General features: G+C 38.0%; 1 protein-coding gene across 1 annotated transcript in view; it reads right to left on the bottom strand.

The window, feature by feature from the left end:
- The window catches only part of RXFP2 (relaxin family peptide receptor 2), a 28,243-nt gene extending 9,246 nt beyond the window's left edge, over positions 1-18,997 (bottom strand). Inside the window, 14 exon segments of the mRNA XM_035542795.2 lie at positions 777-848; positions 953-1,024; positions 2,326-2,397; positions 3,452-3,523; positions 4,183-4,254; positions 5,518-5,589; positions 5,952-6,023; positions 6,948-7,019; positions 8,525-8,596; positions 9,581-9,686; positions 10,779-10,856; positions 12,490-12,663; positions 16,081-16,208; positions 18,906-18,997. Coding sequence (XP_035398688.2) covers positions 777-848; positions 953-1,024; positions 2,326-2,397; positions 3,452-3,523; positions 4,183-4,254; positions 5,518-5,589; positions 5,952-6,023; positions 6,948-7,019; positions 8,525-8,596; positions 9,581-9,686; positions 10,779-10,856; positions 12,490-12,663; positions 16,081-16,208; positions 18,906-18,997 — 1,226 coding nt within the window.
- Between the last annotated feature and the right edge of the window lie 2,483 nt (positions 18,998-21,480).

The following is a 21,480-nucleotide window of genomic DNA, read 5'->3' on the forward strand; positions in this document are numbered from 1 at the left end:
CATTGTCTTCAACACAGTTTTTGACTGTGTGGCACAGGAGAAAATTCCCAAACAATGAGTTGCAGGAAAGCTGTTCAGATTCATAATTAGGATTAATTCAGGATGTTTTCCTTCTGCTTAACAAAAAATAGTGTGAACTGAAGCTCAGCTATTTAAAAATAACACCTCGTTCTTCTTCTGGACAGCTTTTTAAGAAAAAAAAGCCATATAGCACAGAATGACAATTTAAAAAAGATGTTACACTCGTGCTTTACAACCCTGAATCCAATAAAATTAGATGTTCTTTCAGATGAATGAATCTTTGTGAATTAAAGAAGAAATAACAATTCTGACTTCAAGCTTTGTGTAAAATACTTAATTTAAAAAAAAAATGTGGTTGAGTCATCAACACAGTGAAGTGAGTATTTTATGAACCACCACAAATTAGATTTTATAGAGGTTCTAAAATACTTCTTACAATTTATTTATGTCCTGACCTGCCCAGGTAGCCTAGCTGTGCTTGTTGTGTAATTTGTTCTTTATTTATGTGTTTTGTTTGCTCCTAGCCTCATCATTTGTGAATAGCAGTAAAACTGAGCAAACTGTATGGCTGTAAATCACGCATTTTGGCCTGCTACCTTAGGGTGTTGAGGACTCCTGTAGAAATAGAAAATTAAAGTACATTCAGCATCTTACAGAGTGACAATCAGTGTTCTGCAATTGATGAATGTTTCTCCTGGAAAGAAAGGATATTATTTAGCGTACTATGCTAGTAAAATATTTCCGGTTTTACTTACAATGACTGAAGCTGCTGAAGACTTTCAAAGTGATCCTCCGAGAGGTGAGAAAGTGGATTGAAAGACAGATTCCTAAACGAAACAGAAACTGTTTCTGACGTCATTAAAAAAAAAAAAAAAAGACAAAATAAACTATTACATTTAAATTCAGTTGGGAATTCTCATTTATAACTTACAGCTTTTGTAAATACTTCAGGTCTTTGAAAATATAACGTGGCAATTCTGTAATCCTGTTGCTGGACAGATCCCTTCAAGAAACACAGAGAACAAGAGAAATCAGATTCGTCCCCAATATTCCACCATCCATTTCAATATACAAACTTTAAAAACTCGAAGACACAGATTTCCTTCTTTTCATAGGTGAGGAGGCATACTACCTTACTTAAAAGTCTAATAGCAGCAAAATTATCTTTTATCATTTCTTTGTTCATCCAAAATTTCCTTGCTCTAATTTTATCCATAAGTCACTTTGAAGCCAGTCGGTACAGGCACTGATGTTTGGCAATTGCTAAACATGGATCATTTTAGCTCTGATTCATCATACCTCATTCAGCTGAGGTATCTAATTTGGGAACCTGGTTGCCTGAGGGTCTCTGTATAATTTATGAACTTAATCATTGCTGAGAGGTGAGATGAATCAAGGCCTAATTACATAGATGTGAAGCTTTCACATTTAATATAGGTAGAGCATGGAAAAAACAAAGCAAAATAAATACAAATCCCACGGTAAAGACTGGTTTTGGTTAATAAGCTGTTTGTTTCATGGAGTTTCCACCATGCCAGAAGATCAGTGTCTTTAACAAATGATGCTAGTGGCTGTTCTCCTCCAACAGCCTGTAGCAGCCCGTTTCAGTCACTCACATCCTTCCAGCCACTGATGACTCCCCTTCCAGCTTTCCCTTCTCTTTTTGACTTCTGCTCCTTCTGCAGCCATTCTCTGTCCCTGCCTAAACACACCATGCCAGATAACGAGATAACCAAGCCCTAGATGCAGCGTGATGCTGCTGCATGCAGGTGAGCCTGACTCATCCATGCTCATCCTTGGGGGAAGTGGCAGACTAGCATCTAAGAGTAGCTTAAAATCTTAAAGCTAATGGGAGGAGGCTGGTCCACCTCCATAAAGCAGCCGTTGTGTCCCATTTATTTTTTTATAGAGTATACAGGGAATAGAGAGACCCTCAGAGTGATCCAATGAGACTCAGAAATGCTGTTGGCTCCAGAAGACCCAGGTGGAGCTGCCAGGAGGGGAAGGAGCCTGATGGTCACTTGGATACAGGGAGATCTTGTTTTCTAGGCCATACATTACAAACTGTGCCTGCAGCAAATCCCAGAAAGCCTCAGAATCAGAGGTATCAGGTTCCCCTTCCCCATGGTGCTGCCCAAGGCACTACACACAGCTCCCTCTTGCTGGCCTCTTCCTGGCCTCCAGCCTTTGCTTCTGCATGGCCTCCTGGCCCACCTTTACCAGGAAAGGGAGAATACACTCACAGATGACAGGCATGCAACAGCTCACACTCTATCATTTAAAAGTAGACTTTAGAAAGCTCACAATTCCCCCAAATCTTTCAATGAGGAAAAGGTGTTTGCCGGCACAAAGTGAAGTTGATTTCCATGAAGAACCCTGTAAAGGAAAATATGTATTAGCCTAAGTACTTAATGATTCAATTTAATACACAGTACTAATTTTGTGTTTCTGTCTCACTACCTTGCTATATATTTTTCTAGTTGTATTAGACCTTCCATAGGACCCTGGCTAATTTTTATGGGCAGTAAAAGTTACAAGGTGTGTTGCAGTCACTGCAAAAGAAACCTACATGAGGCTAAGGAGTTAGTTAAGTAAAACTGTCCTTAGCATTAATTAAGAGCAAGCAATTAACTAAGTAAGAAAGCAACATGAAATTTTATTTGATTTAAAGCTCTGGGATTTGCTGTCCAGACAGAAAAGTTACATATTCAAATTTAGGTGTGTTGTTTTTGCTTTTTGCTTTTCTTTCACTGAGTTTCATACCATCCCACTGCAGGGAATTCTCTTTCCGCACTGGTAAGACACCACACCAAGTAGAACAACAAGGAACACTTCATATTTCTGAGCATGTAAATTTTTTTCTTCATGATCCTCCTTCAGATCCCCCTTCAGATTCTGTTTTTCCTTTCCTCTGTATTACATGAACTATAGCTGAATATAAAAAAGTTAGAATGTGCATTATTGTTGTATACAAAAATATTTAATTTTATCAGCAATGATATTTTTTTTTCTTATTCCCTTCATGGGAATATGCCAGTCTGAAGGAGGAATGAATTCAGCAAGAAAAAACATCTGCAGGTTGAGATTCGGGCATACTGTATGTATTATGTCTGCTTTGTGATCAGACTGCAAGTCCCAGGACTTTGTGGAGTTTGAAAAGCCTGGTACTCATGATCTGGTCACAAGGCAGAAATCATATAGTATGCTTATTTCTTATTCTTTTTGTTGAAACAAGTGATATCATGACAATTACCAAAATGCTCCATGTGACTATGCTTACAATAATTCATTTAGTTGTAAAGAATACCTCCCTGACAAAAGCACAACTGTCCTGATTAGGCTTTATATATTGAGACAAAAACTGTGTTGAGAACTGAGTCACACATACTCAAAAGGTTTTTATTGCTTTGTTTTTATGTCTTTTACTTACAATACCGTGAGCGCATCACATTCTAGGAAGGTGGTATTAGTTAAGGTCTTAATACGATTGCCTTCGAAATCCCTAAATAACAATAAGGAAACTGTTATTCATGAGTTGTAGAATGATTTTGCAGGAGGGAGTACAAGCTCTGGCATAATCTCCTTTTTATGTCCGTCCTTTATTTATTTCTTCCAAATTATCCCCAATTTATTACCTAGTTCTGAATATGAATGTAAATGTCAAAAAAAGCAAAGTATAGCCCTTTCTTTGTTGTGATTTCATCTCTATTTATGGCCCAGCTCACCAACCCTTCCAGCAATAGTAAATAATACATTTTCATTTCTCATATGTAGTCTGTGTACCAGAATAAATAGAGGCCACTAGGCGGAGATTTTACATTTAATTGCAACGTATGTATACTGAGTTATACTTAGGGTAAACATATTCACAATAACTTATTTCATTTTCTTTGGTAAATTGAAGTGAAAGACAGAATTTTGCTAAGCTCATGAGAGTCATGAGAACAAGAAGCAGCTCTAAAAGTTTATGTTGGCAGAGGACTATGGTATCTTTCAGATAGGCATTTGAGACAACGTGAGGTTCAACATTGGCAAAGGCTCTACTATTTTTAGAATGTCACACCTGGCTTGGACTAACAGAATAAAAAAATGATGAATTTTTGTCTTCACAGAAAATGATGTAATAATTTATCAAAGGAAACTTTCACATGATTTACTTACATCCAGTTAAGAAGAGGCATTTGACTACAGATCTTCTTAGGAAGAGTCTCAAGTGAATTGTTTATCATTGATCTTCATAAATTAAAATATGGTTAGAAAACAAGATGTTTTATCATACTTCACAGCAAAATATGTAAGTGTAAGAAAGATATGCAAATGTTAACTTTTGAGAGAAATCCAAGATTAGGTTAGTTACATTGCTTTAAAACTTAAGGCAAATTTAGATTTTACAGAACTACAGAAAAAAAAGAAAAAGAAAAAAAAAAGATTAAGTTGCCAGTAACAAAACATGTTTAGTATCAGAAAAATAATTGCTAGTTCTTAATTTTTTTTCTTTAAGAAGCAATGGATACATTGAATGACTGAGAAATATGCTGAATCATATTGATTTGATCAACACCCCCTCCCCGAAAAAAAAAAAAAAAAAAAAAAGAAAAACTAAAAAACAAACAAAACCATGTGTCCATTAAAAAAGTTAAATCCTCAGTACTGGTACTGTAGGTTTTCCACACGTGCTCTGACCTTTCTCAAACTCTTTCCCATGGGAGCTGGTAAGGGTAGGGAGGTGTTTCAGTTCTCCAAGTTGCTATTGCCAGCTGTGGTGGCCGCAGCTGCCTACCAGGAGCTTAGCTGAGACACTTGAGTCATTGGCTAATTAAAGACACACAGTTTTTCATCTTCTCTGCCCTGAGCCAAGGGACTAGTAGCAAAAAACTGCATTTTCCACTAGCAAAACCAAATGATTTATTTCCCTGGATACTAATAAAAACAGCTGCTATGTTTTATGAGAAACTGAGATTTTACTTCTCAGGTACTGATTTACTTGTTGAGGGTGGTGGAAGGAGCTTATAGGATATCATTTCTCCTTCCTGCACACTGTAATCCGTGTCTGAAATGTATTTTTCTGTTATAGTCATAACAGTGGGATCTGCAAGGTGAATTATCTCAATACCTAGATGCTCTTCGTTTTCTGAAGGGAGAGGCTAGGTTTCTCCAGGTTGTACTCAATAATTTTCAGTTTAGATCATGAGTTTCTTATAGGTGTTCAGGGAAAAGAGAGATGGTCCTAAATAGTTTTACAACTTCAAGAATGTGCTTTAGTTTAAACTGAAACATAATTAGGATGGTCCTAGCATGAAAAATGCTTGTGAGAAATCCACATTTGAATCCAGAATAGGTAAGTATTGGGAGTTTGCAAGCATGACTCATTCATGAAGGATATGCTTGAAATCTTGGGAAAAGGAAGGAATTTGGAGGAAAAACAAAAAGATAGAAGGGAAAGCTACTTGTGTATTGAACAATATCAATATGAAAATGTGCAAGAGCAGTACTTACAGGAAAAACAAAGACTTTAGGCCAGTAAATAACTGCTGTGAAATTTTCGCTATTGGGTTATAATCCAGAATTCTGGAAAGAAAAAATAGTTCTTTTTTTTTTTCTTTCTACATCAGTGGTCCTTGTAAGGAAACAGTGAAAAGAAGGATGAAATGAGCAAACCACAAGGAAGCTTCTTGTCTACAATTCCAGAATAACTAGACCTAGAAAATGGACCCAGAATAACTAGACCTCCAAAAATTGAAATGTGGTCTTTGTAACAGCAATAAGGAGTTGCAGGCTGTAGTCTTTCACAATATTTTTGTGCAGAATGCCATGTACAAACATAAGATTTACTGCCTTGTTTTTTTTTTCCTTTTAGACAAAAGCCAGATTTACATACATTGCCAGAAATGAATAATACTTTTACAAACAAGGAGAAAACGGATACTCACAGCCATTTCAATTTGTGTAAATCTCTGAATACTCCAGGTTTCAAGCTGGTGATGCAGTTATGGCTGAGATACCTGTTGACAAAGGGTATAACACGGGAACTAAAATAATGCTATCTAAAACCTGGTAGACTAATTTTAAACTGAGGAAGCCAAAAGCATTCAGACATGATGAGAGCAACCAGAAAGATAAACAACTGTGATGGGCAACATTGGATTTTAAAATGCTGTATTTTAAGGTTGCTATCTCAAAAGGCTGTCTGCTACTGCAAGGGCAATAGCATTTGACTTAATGCTTTTTAATATTTTATATGTGGAATGATGCTGGGTAAAGCATTAAAAATGTGCTTTTATGAATAGCTTTGTGCTGCACAGGGGTGGATATGTTTTGCTGTGATGCAATGGACAACTTTTGCGTAGGTCTTATCCATACCCTATTTCAGATCAAGCCAGATGTAGTAAAAAAATGCTTTGCATTAATACACATTGATCTGTCAAAATGTCAATAACAGTAGTTTTCTATTCCAAACTTGATAAGAAGCCTGCAAGATTAGCCTGATTTTCAAAGGCACAGAGATTTTATCAGCTGTTGGAAGAGGTGAGGTTCCTGGATTTTAAGAAATACTGCCTAAAAATGCTGTAAATACCAACATCTGAATAATTTAGCCAATACAATTTGTGAAAATCAACTAATGAGGCACTGTCAGGTACACATACCAAATGAGGTTTATAATGGGTGGATGAAGATACAGAAAGAAGTTCAGTGATTTGTCTTTGCCCCATAGTTCAATTAGAGTCACAGTAGGAGTTAAAAGACAGGGACTGCTCACTTCTAGCATCTTTCTCAAGCTACTAAAATATGCTGATTTGTGTCTGAATGAGACCGAAGGGTGGAAGTTTAGATGCAGCTTCCCATATTGTGGAAAGATGTTTGCTCTGTGACATCCAAGAAGCAATGTGTGATATAAAAAGGCAAAACTAGGGCAATACTGTACTCACAATTTCTGAAGTTTGTATAGTCCAAAGAATGCTTTCCTCGATATTGTCTGGATGCAATTGTTTTGTAGAAATCTGGTACAGAAAAGGTAAGAAAACCAGGATAATCTTGTCTTATTAACTTCTTAGAATTGCAGATGTTTCATAATCCCCTATTTATCCCCTTCTGCCATTTTAAGCACACTATTAAATTAATGCCTGATGTAACACCACTGAAGTCAGATTCAGTATTTTCCACCAGAGCAGAACTTTCTAATGACTTCTATGAAGCTATACAATACGTGTCTATCTCCAGGCTGTGTCATTCTCATTTTTGATTATGCTTTTGGAATAGAATATCATAAGCTATAAAAATGAAGGTACAAAATACGAAGCACTGGAGGCTGGAGAGAAAGGCCAATACTGTTCGAGGGTGCAGGCATATTATTTTGAATTTTATGAAATGTAAAAAATAGTGAGGCCATCCTTGACACTCTTGTGTTAATGTACATTGAATCTGGTGATGCACCTCTGCTGAAAATTAGTGGCATATATATTTTGTTTATATAAAATCGGTTTAGAACCCTGCCCACTCTTCAAATTATATAGTCCTTTCCCATGGAAAGGCAAATCTTGAACGCTGCTAACCTCTTCTGGATGGATGGTGGTTTGAGCTGTCATTAGGAACTATCTAGCAAAAAGCATACACCATCCAATCCAAAACAAAAGGTAAGCTCAAATATTGTGTATTTATGATTTTTATGAGGATTTATCTTATCTCTGTCATATGAATTCTTACCCTTGGAGTAGTCCCTATTTTCTCATGTAGACCACATACTTGCTAGCTTTGTATGTAAACCTTAATCCTGTAAGAATTTATCTGAGGGAGAATCCAGTTACAGGGCTGACTGATTGATTTTTATTTGTAATTTTTTATTTCTGTTATTAACAACAGACATATTAAAAAAGGACACAAGTCATTCTACCTCATAATGGAATATATCCGAATGTCTCCCTTCTTCATAACTCAGTGGAAGGCAGACTGGTTCCTACAGGAACTTGGAGGGAGCTGTATTGGAAGCTCTCCAAGTCAAATTCCAATAAGAAGGCCACCTTACTATATAAAGAACATGGAAGACACCATCCAGCTTGAAAAAACCTACCAGTGATCTATAAGAGGACTGACTACATAGTAGAACTTGCCATGTGTGCAGCTAATTACATAATTTGTGTTTGGTTTCCATGGTGTCGTGGCATGAAAAAAGAAAGAAAAGGGAAAAATTTAAAAGATGTGTTATTTAACCTTTTAAAACAGTAAGTTGCAGTTTCATCGCCGAATGGCAGTGGTGCTTATTAGACAGATCTATTTTCTGCTTACTTATTTTTCTGTGCCAGATCTCTGTGTATTGTATATGAAGCTGCCCTCATCTGTGCCTATCTGGCTAAACTGGCAGACCACCATGATCAAAACATCCATTTTGAAAGCAAGTTCTGTGCTATACTGTTAAAAAGTGATCACAGAGGTGACTGTGCATTGATTTTATGCATTTCATGTGGTCCTGGACTCATGTAATGCTTTAATAAACTGTCAAGATACTTACATTTTCTTCACCTCTGTATAGTTGCTGAAAACTTCATCTGGAAGAGAATGGATCTGGTTGTGTGCGAGTGACCTAAAAGTAATCAGTAACTGATATTTAAACACAGGCTCAGAGTCTAAAATGGTCTTTGGGTGCATTGCATTGCATTTCCTTATACTGGGTGCATTACTTCGGGTGCATCACACTGCCTGGGAAGCCTGGTAGCCTCCTCAGCTTCTTTGTCATCCGTCCTTATTGTCTGAATCCCCAGGTGAAGCTTGAGTGCCGTCCCAGGATTAGCTGGGAGAGGACAGTTCTCACTTTGATCTCTTCGGAAAGCAAATGTACTTGACCACTTGAACAAGCTAACTGAAAGCCATCCAACTTCTTTACTCAGTTTTAGGACTGGCCTCTTCTAAATATTTCCCTTTGCTGATCCAGGCAGATCTTTGGGAATTTCCCATGCTACCAAGGATTCAGCCTTATACATTTTCACGGCCTGTAAAACTGGAGCTGGCAAGCTGAAATAGGGAGCTCTGAGTCATCATTAAGAAGCAATAATCCTGAAATTCCTGCTGTGGTAACTTCAGCAATATTTGGTGGGTGCCCATTACCCGAGTGCTGGCTGCACAACCAGTGATCTTTAGTGAGCACCCTGGGGCCCATAGACTTGAAGCAATAGGAATGACGAACCCAAGTGGCATTCAACTCTCCTAATTGTAACGTGGACAGTGCAAAATCCTCTTCTCAGCTAACACCCAAACTCTCTTTAGGGGAGACAAGTAAACACAGTCTGTGTGCAATTCATACGACCTGTATTAGATGACTGGTTTACACTGTTGACACATATATTTTGTCAAATGAATTCCACCCCGAAGTGGACCTTGTAGCCAAACACTCACAGCATTGACTACATACTAGTAAATCCCTAGTAAGTACCTATAGTGGGCTGATCTTTTCTGCAGTCTCTGAATGCAGAGGGCCCACACTTGGTAGTACATCACTAAGCAAAGTGTGTTCAGGCATATCTGTTTCTAATACAGCTTTATTTTGGAGAGTAAAAGGGACTCCACTTACAGGAGGGTTACATTACTTGAAACAAATGGGACAGATTTCAGATTAACTGCAGCACATTCCAGTTCTGTTTCCATGCAGCTGCAGCCTTCTGGGTATTGGTGGAGACCTAGGAAAAGGAATTCTTGAGGGAATCTTATGTATATATATGTCTTACACCCACCAAGTACTTCTGATCAGATGGGGCGTCACTCTAAGAACCCTTTTTAGAAAGGAATTGGACATTATGATGTCTAACATGCCCCCTTCCCCAAATTGCCTTTGTAAGGTTCACCTATCAGGAAGGCTTTAAAAATGATGCTGTGCTTCCTGGGACTGCAGTACTTTACACATAATGAACTCAGACATAGGTAAAACAAAAATCAGGTTTAAAATCCTACTCCCCATAAATACAGTACCAGCTACAATAAGGGTAACTGAAAGACAACATGTACTCTCTCTCTCTATACACACACACAAACACACACACACAAATGAGAACATCTGAGAAACTGCTGATGCATCAGTTTCCACTGGAGAATGCAGATTAGTTAAAGTCACTACACCTCACTGAGAAACTGGATGCTTTGATTTTAGTGTGGACAAGTGGGAACACAGCATCTAAACTTGCTTCTTTCTTGCCACGATGCTGTCCTTGCTTGCTGCAATTAAAGGCTTTTTGGCTGCCCCTCCTTGGCAGTCCATCTGAAAAGCTGTCTCAGAACTGTACTACTTTAACTAATCTGGGGCTTATGACTCCTCATCAGTAGGCAAGAAGATATTTTAGAAGGGTTTAATGTAAACCGCTTCAAGATTAAGTCTTTTTTTTTTTTTTTAAAAAAAAAAAAGCTTCACAAAGAAACCTTTCTTTTTTCTTTTGTTCCAGAGTGAGATGAAAACAATTATTATATTTCCAAAAGTTTCCAAAAATTTAATTACTATTTTCCTGCAAGTCTGCAAAGCTGCAACTTGGCACTAACAAGTATACTCCACACATCTTTACTCTGCTCTGCCTGGTGTGCATGCAGAAAGCTCTGGGAAGCTAAAGGAGTTCCCTGAGCTCATCTAAAATTCCAGATATCTCTATAATTATAGTAAATATGTATATGCAGTGAAAAGTCTTAGAAATGTAAAATAGTTTGAAGATACTAATAAGGGTGTTATAGTGCACTTAAGAATAAGTCAGAATGGCAATGAAATGGAAAAAGCAGCAATTACTTACAGCATTCTTCTGATAAGTCCAGATAATTAGGCTTTCCACGAACCATATCAAAGACACTTGCCCATCCACTGTTATCTCCTATAATAAGTGTTAACATTAATCATCTGTACTTTAAATTCTGCATCAACTTTTAATGAAAACCAGAACATTAATACCAGAGAACATGTATTTTGGCTGTGGGGTGTATCTGTTTTCTATCTGTTTTCTGATATGGGATGTAAGCAAAAGTAAATCTTCAAAATGATTGTTTTGATTGTCTTTTCTCTTGATTATGAGTATCAATTATAAGCACAAATTAAGAAATCTCATGCAAGTTGAATATCAGAAGTGCACCAGACTATGAGCATGGCAGAGAGAAATCTAAAGAAGATGTAAGATATTATTATAAGTGTTGACAAAATTAACTGAATGCTAAAATAAAATGATTAATATAGCAGAGAAACTCATACTGTAGTACATGGTATAGCATGGAAAGTTACAAATTATTTACAGAGAAAATTTACATGATAATGGGAGTATGTTAGGACACGACTGAAAACACAGAAAGTGACTCAATAAAAAACAGGAAGTTTACACCAATTTCAAGTAAATGAATACAAATGGTGACCTCGGATTTCAGACAAACCATGGAAAATAATGAGAACGGATTATGGCTGGAACAGTGAAATGAATAGACAATTTTACAAGTTATATTATATTTGAGAGAAAATAAGTTAACATTTGTATAGCATAGAATTTTTAATAGGTTGGCAGGAGATAGGAATCTCTATTATATATGGAGAATATCAGTCTTTGGAGCAATCAGTGTTAGTACACCAAGGCGAATTTTGGAGTTAGCAATGGCATTGGAAATGTGCCATGTGGAAAGTCACAAATACAAAGGACCCCATTCAAAATGGTAGCTGAAGGGTGATGGTAAAGAAGAAAGTAAGAGGCACAGGAGAGTGATCTGAAATACCAAGGAAAGAAAAAGAAGTGAAAAAGATGTAAGAACTACACTAGGAAGCAGGTGGGGAGGGAGGTTACAAAGCAGGAGATGACAGTAGAGTTGACACATTAGCTTCTGACCCAATATGCTTTAGAGTCACACAAGTCAAATGTGATGTAGAGGGAACCATGCCACAAAGTAGGGATCATTTCTTAGCCAAAAAAATGAGATCAGTCTCATTTACCTGGCTTTCTCATAGCTCTTTTGGATTGAGAGCAAGCATGGAGATCAATAAGAGGAATGGTGGTATGACCACCACCAAGTTCACATGTGCTCATGCACATATAATGATATATGTATATAACTAAAACTCTTAAAACAGTTAAAATCATCTGCTATTGAAAAGCCTTACTGAGTGCAAGAACCCCTATTTATCTGCAGGAGCCCATGCACCCACTTTGAAGGATTCCCCACACAGATGTGCAGTGATTACCCCCTCTCCATAGCAGAGGACTGTGCAGGAATTTCAGCACTGGAGTCTGCCTGGGGCATGCCTTTAGTGAGTTGCCATGGTGTCAGCATGCCAACCAGCGTCCTGACCAGCATGGTGTAATTCCCTCATTCACTGAAGAAATTAAAATATTCAATCACACTGAAAACCCCAGACTTGTCAGGCTTGCAGATCATCTGAAGGCCGTTAGTGATTCCATGTGTTTTAGCTGGAGGAACACATCCCACAACTAGATTTTGTGTCTGCATACTTACAGATGTTGCTGTACTTACCACAGTTCTCCTCATCTGCACCATTCTCACAGTCATTTATGCCATCACAGTGAAATGCCCGTGGGAGGCACGTTGTATGATTTCCACATGGAAAATAACCCTTTTGGCAGACCACATCAACCGAAACGCCTTCCATCAGCCGGGACTCTGAGAAAATATGGGAAGACGTTTCCTCTAGAGCAGAGTATATTGAAAATTAGAAGGGTCTGATGAAGCTACAACCACTGCATACGACAGAGTAATTTCATTTTACACTTTGAAGTATGTTACATCATTCTAATTTGTTATAGCATCATCTAGAAATGGCTTTCTACAGCTGGAATCTAGGAGAGACATCTGTAAGTGTCTGATTGCTTTTCTTCTCTCTTTTCCTTTATCTGCTGAACACACTGCTAGCCATCCTTTGGCATCCTTTCCTAGTAGAATGATTCCTTGATGGTGTGAACACTACGTTGCAAAACATGGCAGTGGGTGGGCAGGGCAGTGGAACTTTGGTGCTCCTGGCCTGGGGAGATGGAAGTCTTATGTGGAGAGAGAATTTCCAGCTGGAGCACGTGGAAAGCCACTTCCCATGCTGAAGGCGGCTAGGCAGCAGAGACGTGTCCACTTGCACATCAGAGACATGCAACTTATAAGACTTATTGCACACAACTGCAGTAAAATCTTTGAGCAATTTGCAAGTCAAATTTTGATATGAGTCTGCAAAGCATGGTCTCAGATTTATCACTTTACTTTTGAAATGCTTTTTACAATAATTCAATTAGATTTATAGTCTTGTAAATCACCAATTCAGACAAGATGTTAAAAGCAAGATAGTAGTTTTTATTTCCTGTATCAGTACACATAACAAAAGATCGGACTTCTGCAGAACTGCAGAATTCTGCAGAGTGTGATTTTGCAGGAAATCTGCTATATTATTCCATTACAGCTATGGAGCGTTTGCAAAAGCATTTTTTTCTTTCCACAAGGATTTCAGGGGATTTTATGAAAATCTAATAAAAGAAAACCCTTTTCTTTTGTGAAAAACTAATAAAAGAATGCTAATGCTGAAAAAAGCAGAATAAACAAAACATAGTAAAGCATTTTGTATCATGCAGCTGTTCTGTGTGTGTGTTTATTATTAATATTATTTTATTAATTAGCAAATTCTTTGAAAACTGTAGATCAAGTTTGACAAAGCATATTGGATTATAATCTCAGTTGAACTGATGGAGATGCCTGTGGACCCACCTTGCAAAGGCTGCCATGCTGTATTTGAATTTAGACACATGAGACCCCTATGGGACTATACACAAGACTGAAATGAAATACATGGGATAAAATTGCAGGCAGAAATGACTAAAACAAAGTGAGGTAATCCAATTCCTATGAGGCCAATGGACAATTAGGGGCTATATAGCTGCAGCACATACAGAAAGAGCAGAAATACAGCTAAACAGTAATCTTTAACAAGTGAATATGTTTTAGTTTTATCTAAATAATGCTCTCCTAATGATAGTACTTTTTGTATGATACAAAGAATTGGGCTTAAGGCACAAGACAAAAGGAGATGAAATATGTAGTCAAGTCCAAACTGAGACTTGATATCCAATTTCTCTTCATTTTGGAAAAAAATCTCGTCAAGATATGCCTTGCCTTTTGAAGTGAGATACTGCTACCATCCTCTTGTTATTTTGTTTGGAAAACAGAGGAAGAGCTGTAGACCAGTGTTTCTGAAGGCTCTTGCTGGGACACAATATGTCAACAAAAACAGACTGGTAAAACTGTACATCTTCGTATATCACTATTTTGAATAATATTGCAATTAAACTGTGATAGTTTGCTGTTTTCCTCAAAGTTCTTATGCCACTGCCAGTATTTTTTTAACCCATTTTTCATGTGTCAGATATTGCACAAAAGTTGGACTGGATAAAGCTTTCTTCCTGTATTTACTCAGGGACAGACAAAGCATTGTTGTGAAGCATTTTTTCAAAGTTCACATATATGCTCAGTATGGCCTGACATTGTCTTTCCAGGGGACTGAGTGTGTCCCTGACCTCTCAAAAGAAGCAAAGCCGCAACAGATTGCATGTGGGGTGGTGGATGGAAAATTCAACGTGAGTCTCTCTTCACTCCCAGCATTCAGTTAATTGTTCTCATGGACAAGAAATCAGCTGCTACCCAAACAGAAGGGGCTCCTTCAGTTTTCTCTTTGAGTCTCTACATTTGTTGTAACTTGTCTCAATTTGCTCGTTCATCAAGCATGGTGTATTTACTGCTCTGGTGGATGCAGTTGCTCCTTTTCCACTTCCCAGTAATGCTCAGGATCTGGTGGGCATCGCGTCCTCTCTCACCAGTGTCTGCAGTGCTGGATGGAGCAGTTCGCTGAGGCTCCTGACTTACTACCCCACAGACAGCACTTTGGCTGATGAATAGCTACAGATAAAAGTGGAAGCTTTGCTTTCAAAGCAATAATACCATAAGAGCACTCCTTTGTTCACCATGTGATAAAATTCAATCCTCAAATTTCTGCCTACGATGGAGCTGCTCCTTCTCTGGTTACTAGCAGATTTCCCCCTGTTTCTCGCCATAAATTTCTGAGTGGCACAAATCGACCAAACAATATTGCACATTACTGAGGATCAGCTAGGTTCATGCAACATGTGCACAGTTCTCAAGCATGCTGCTGTTATTCAACTTACTCTAAAGGAACAAGTCTATAAATTGATTGCAAACTTAATACCGCAAGCAAAGTACGTCGGCTCAGTAGCTGTGGTTGAAAGAACAGTTTTGTTTAAAGTGGGAAAAAAAAAAAAACACATTCTCTGCAAATGTCCCTTGCAGTAAGACAAGATTTCAGAGGGATAAAATCTTTTTTTTTTTGGAAGCTCCTTGTTGAACCAACACTGCTTGGAGCTGTTATAATGCACATAATTAAGGCATTTTTCAGGTGATAACAGCCTTTTTGATCCCATAGTCAGTGCTCTCAGGTCACTGTGAGAGCAGACAGGCCAGCTTGCTTCACTTAGCTTCAAAGTCAGTGAAATCAGCTCATTGATTAGGGGCTCAGCTGAAGCTCAGCTATGGTTAAGTTCAGCATTGCTTAGGAAGGAACAGACGATAAACAACAATGAATCATAAAAACAAAAATGAAACAAAAATGAATCATAAGCACATTGGATTAAATTAAAAAAATCAGAAATGGAAACAGAAATCATTACATTTCTGGATCCTGTTTCAATGTTCCTGTTTCAACACACACTAAAACACACACAAAAATGTGTACAGAACTAAGTTTTCATAACTATTCTTTTCCACCAATGTTTTTTCTAGCTGGGAAAAGAAAGAGTTGGTTTTGTATCAAATTTTCCATGCAAAAAAAGAACTCTATAGGTTCAAACTACAGGTTAAAGAGATATCTGGTGAACTGAAAGAACTTGGGCCATAAAATTTTTGAAATTATGTGCATCGTCCACGTTAAACATCCACATAACTGGCTGAATGGTGAGCAGGATTAAAACAACAGCACAAATTACATACCATCAGTTTGTGAAATTTAAAAAATCTACAAAAAATGGCACTAGTAATCCGTTTTTCACATGAATCTAAAACCTGCTTGCTTTAGGGTTCCTGTATTTATTACAGTGACAGCCTCTTCATCCACAGTGCTCCACAGGGAAACATCATCGCTGACCTCTGGCTTTGAAGTGAATGGCACCTTTACCTGGTTATTTTTTTCCCTGGTTGAAAAGTGAGTCACACCATAATTTATGCTTGGTAGTTGTATGACATTTAAAAATGATTAATTGTCACATTTATAATAGATGGTGTTTTTTTGTTGTTGTTGTTGTTTTTTATTGCCAGAACTGAACTGATCACTGGCAAGCATTGGCACCGTTATTAAGGTCTGGACTGTAACAATGCGAAGCAGTTCCTCACTGAAGAGGTACTATAGCTGCTGTGAACAGCAGTTCATTAAAAAGAAAATAAAAAAGGTAAATAAAAAGGCTCAAAAATCTGGGATTGAATCTTTTATCCTTAAATTCATCAAGCACAGAATCACTAGGCTGTGATATATAAAGTCAGAGCCCACTGTTAGAGATGCCTGTTCTCTCAGTCACACCAGAAGATCCTCCTGGGCTTCCTATCAATTCAGACAGATGAGATGTATTCATGAGTTCACATTTTAAATACTGATGTTTCAGGCACAGTTTGGCTAATTAGCATTAATTACAAAGGCAGGACTCTGATTTGAATAGCCCCCTTTCCGCCCAGCAGCATGCCAGTTTTGTTTCTCCAACATGCCCAGGATGCTGCACAATTACTTTCCACAGGTCTTGACATGTAAGATTTCCTTTTGGCTGGAACACCCGGTGTCCCAGTGGCTGTCGGAGAGAGATTTGGGGGAATAAATACCTCCCCCAAAAAAGAAGAAAAAAAAACGGGGAGCTGTTTGTCGTCAGCCGTTAGAGGGCAGTAAAACACCACCTTTTTAAGCAGCATCGATTTATTCACGCTAAATACGAAGGGCACTTTTTGAAGGTTAACCAGCCATTCAAATATCAGGAGTGTTTGTAATCTAGTGGTATTTGCCACTCTTTTGAAGTGGACTCATATATCTAAGAATTTTAGAGTCCATAACTAAACAACCTCTATTCAATACCCGTTTTACAATATAGATGTTTTTCCTTCGAGACCTGCTGCAGATGTGGCTTTCCCAGATGTAAATGCATCTTATAACATTCCCAAAGTTGCTATACTTACTACATATACATTTTTGGCAACATTTCAGAGGAAAAGGCAAGACTGAAAACGTGCGGGGGCACATCAGTCATTCACTTCATATTTCTGTACCTCTTGAAACACAGTTACACAAGGACAAAAAAACACAACAGAGGAATGCGCCCTCTGACTTATATCCCCTTCCCTGTGATGCTTGCTTGTACCTATGTCACTGAGGACTCGGTCCCTCTCTAGTCTGAATGCTCTGATGCAAAGTTGTCTCAGCCCTTATTGTTTATTATGGAGGGGGAGCAGATGAAAAATAATGAACTTTTAGTAATGCAGCCGTTTGCTTGTCTGCTTTTTTATTTATGGAAAAAGCAATTTGAAAGAACAGAAGGGATATTAATATTTTTTCTAACTGTCCCAAATAAATAAATATACATTTCATGGTGTGTAAATGAGGAAGATAGTAAGGAGGTGGTGGTGGTGGTGATAAGCTACTTCCAGCTTTTGTTTCAGCTAATCAGACTTGTGACAATGAAGGCAATATATTAATAAGTGGAACGGAAAGGTGACTCTTTAGATATATTGTCTTAAAGTCAATTTTGGAAAGATAATCAAAACAACTTTACGTTAAAATAAGAATTTTACATTAGTACAATGTCCTTCAGTGATAAGCAAAATAGCAATTTAAAAGTAGATATCTTTAAATAGAGTGTTTAATAAAATTCAATACTTTCTAATCTTACATATTCCACTCCTTTATAACAGGTTGTCTACAGAACACTTAATATATTCTCTCATACTTCTTTACCATTTCTAACAGGCTGGCATTTTTTTTTTAATTTCTTTTCTTCCTAATAATACACTTTGATAACACTGCATTATTAGAAAAAAAATATTATTTCATTAAAAAACTTTTCGCAAGCTTAAGAATTGCCATTCATGAGCTAATTACAGTGAAAAGCATGTATTCACTTTTCTCTGATGCTTCAAGAATTGCTAAGCATAAGAAAATTATTTATTATTATTAAAAATGAAATTGTGTAGGAACTGAAATGTTTTAATTTTTGAAAATTTGTTTAAAAGAAAGACAGTAACTTCCACTCGTATATTGTCATTAAACCAGTGTTTCTAATGAAAAAGAAGTTTTCTCATAGAAGCAATATTTTAGGCAATTGTTTCTGAGATTCAACATGCTTGCTTAAACGTATCGTTCTCTTTTTAATTTGCTTATACTGAAAAGATTCGCTTCACTGAATTACCACAAGTTTTGCTTAAATTGGAAAATACCTATGAAAACTTAGTTGCTAAGTTAAATGCTTTTTTTTTTTTTTTTTCACCTAATACGTAGAAAATGTGCTACGATACAGGTGTGAAGCTTGCTGATCACAACAATGTTTCATTACATTAGGTATTTTTTCAAAAAGCATCACTTTATCATTTAGTTTTGTATCTGATAAATTTCAACAAAATTTAAAGTAACCTGGTTGGGCAATTCAATCATTTTACAAAATCAGATTTTCTCACCTGCTTTAAACTTTTTTATTTCCCTAAAAATATATTTAACAAAATCATGCGAATGAAAATCCCTTACCGATTCCTCACTTTAAATGAAATTTCTCGTTAATTCCTCACCGTGCATGGCAATCCCTAACTGCGTCCCAAAAGGCACTCAGGCTAATAAAGAATTATGTGAGAAGCAGTCTTACCTTTGATTCCTAACAGAAGAACGACACGGAGCAGGAACAGCATCCTCGGAGCCCGAAGGGGATGGGACGGGCGAGGGGATGAGCGTGGCCATGAAGCCGTGCTCTGCTCTGGGCCCCTTGCAGCTGCCCTCCTGCAGAGCCCCAGCCGGGATGGGATGCGTGGCACCGGGCACGCTCCCAGCCCCTGCTCCCTCTCACCCACCAGGTTGTCAGTACTTGTCATAAACCATCGCAGACGTTTTGTCTGGCTCCTGGTTTGCCACTGCTTGTGCCTGAGAAAGAGCGCAAGGGATTCCGATTTTACTGCGTTCACAAGTCATTTCTGACAAGGCGATTTCTGGAGATCCGAGGTGTTTCTTTTAATATGAAGTTACCTTAATAAGGAAAATGAAAATCTCTAAACAGTTTGCTGTTTTTATATCACAGCTGGGATTACAGAGCAAAGACGTCATTCTGATTTTTTAATTACAAAGCCAACTGAATACTAACACCCAAATGCTTAAATATGCCATTAAACACAGTGCAGAGCTGGGCCACTGAATTCAGTCCCTTTGCTGTCTCCAAGAGTGATTTCTCAAAGTTTTTTCTCAAAGAAAGTTCATTACACCTGTACCCTAATTATTATTATGAAAAGTTAATATTTTTCTGCCCCGTGTTTTGCCAGCCTTTGTGTGTCCTCAATGAAAACTTTTTTATTTATTTTTTTTTTCCTAAAAGAGGATACAACAGACGTGGAAGACCTTTTCCTACACCACTATCTGTATTTAAAATTACATAAGGCAGACATATTCTTCTAACATTAATACATCATTTCATATAAGTTTGCAGTGCATTTAACCAAACATACATGATGAATGATGCTATGTTCTTCCATGCTATATTTTGACTTAAATGGGGAAAATCAATGCAAAAAGATTGTAGTACACTGTATAACCTGAAATTATTGATAACTTTTGTCTATGATGCTTTGAAATATAACAGCTAACAGGAAGAATGCAAAAATCTTCAGAAATAGGGACTACAAAAATGCAATGTGTATGGATGGTCTACACCCTACAATAAAAATTACCCAATGTTAGAGGGCCAAACAGCCATTCACTTCAATGCAAGGCAAAGAACAATTTAAGTGAGGATGGAGACTCATGCAAGAATGTGTTTGACTTCAGCCATCACAATTATCTCAGAGGCATTTACCATCCCAGCCCACGATGCTCTTCATATTGCTGGTGGGAGGCAAATGAAGATGGGAGGGGGACATGGCACATTTCCACCTGTATTTTGTAGTGCTGTGTAGAAATTAGAGTTTCTGCAGTTTCTGAAGCTGCAGATGGAAACGTGGACATTTACCAGCATTTCAACATGAAAGGTGAGTGAAGTCAACATTGGTGGAAAGGTCTAAAGTTGCCTTGTTTGACACTGTTTGGATCTGTTTCAGTTTTGTACATGCTATCCTCCCAGCCACTGCCTATCCTAAAAGAAGGGATGGATGGCATTTTTAGTTTCAGCACATGGAAATGAAAAATATAACAGAGGGTCATGCAGGATTATGTGGGCATCACATGAAACAGTGAAGTGAATGTCATTGCTGGTTGTTGGCATCCCATTCCTAGCAAGTTGTCTGTTCAGGGGACTGAGCTGTAACCAGCTGCAAAGGAGAAATTCCCTGCTTCTCTCTCTGCTTTGGAACTGTGTTAAATTCACATACAGGGGCTCTCCTGGGGCCTTCAGTTTGAAGAATGTGTCACAAGAGTAGCAGAGATAACGCCCTGCCTGTGCCACAGGTGGGACCAATGAAATCACCACAAGTCTTTTATGTTTTTGCTTACCTGTCGTCGCATCAGTGATAAAAATGGCAAATGCCTATTACCAGAAGATAATGGCTGATTTTGCTGTCCTGATGTAGCAGTCTGGGTTACAGCTCAGTGTAGAAGACCCTGAATATATTTAGGGCTTGTACTCACGGAGCTAAATTTTTGAGCACTACATTGTACTAGCTAAGTAATGCATTCAGGCCAAATGCTGATCGCTGCACAGAAATAAGTAGTCTGTGTACAGAGGACTTCTGTAGAAACCTCAAACTTTTTAGGTGTCTTTTTGTGTTCCCAGACTCTCATGCCTACCAACATTTCTCTTAATGCTATGTAATCTCCCCTTTACCTCCTCAAAGCCACTTGGAAGCAAGGAAAAAAGCTACCAGGGACTGAAGAGACCTTTACATCCTAAGAACTGGTGTTCAGAGAGGAATGTGAAATAATGACATAGGACTGTGTCCAGGAACACAGGGACTTGACTTTTAAGGTCAGTAGTTCTTAAAATAAATCGTGGATATGTAGGAAAGGTGTGGGCTGAAGTCATAAAAAGGTGATGTGCAGAGAAAGCCTTATCCCACTTGATGGTCTCTCAAGTGCTGCAAGGAGTGCTGCTGGCAGGGCCTCAGTCCTGTCTACTGCCAGCACAGAGGAATGAGTACGATGGCTGAAGCCATGCAATGTCCTGAAACAGGCAAATGCAAAAAATGGAAGAGAACAGGAATCCAGAGAAAGTAGCATCCATCACCTACCATGTCAACAAAGAC

The sequence above is a fragment of the Cygnus atratus genome, chromosome 1, assembly GCF_013377495.2.
Source record: "Cygnus atratus isolate AKBS03 ecotype Queensland, Australia chromosome 1, CAtr_DNAZoo_HiC_assembly, whole genome shotgun sequence".
NCBI lineage: Eukaryota > Metazoa > Chordata > Aves > Anseriformes > Anatidae > Cygnus > Cygnus atratus.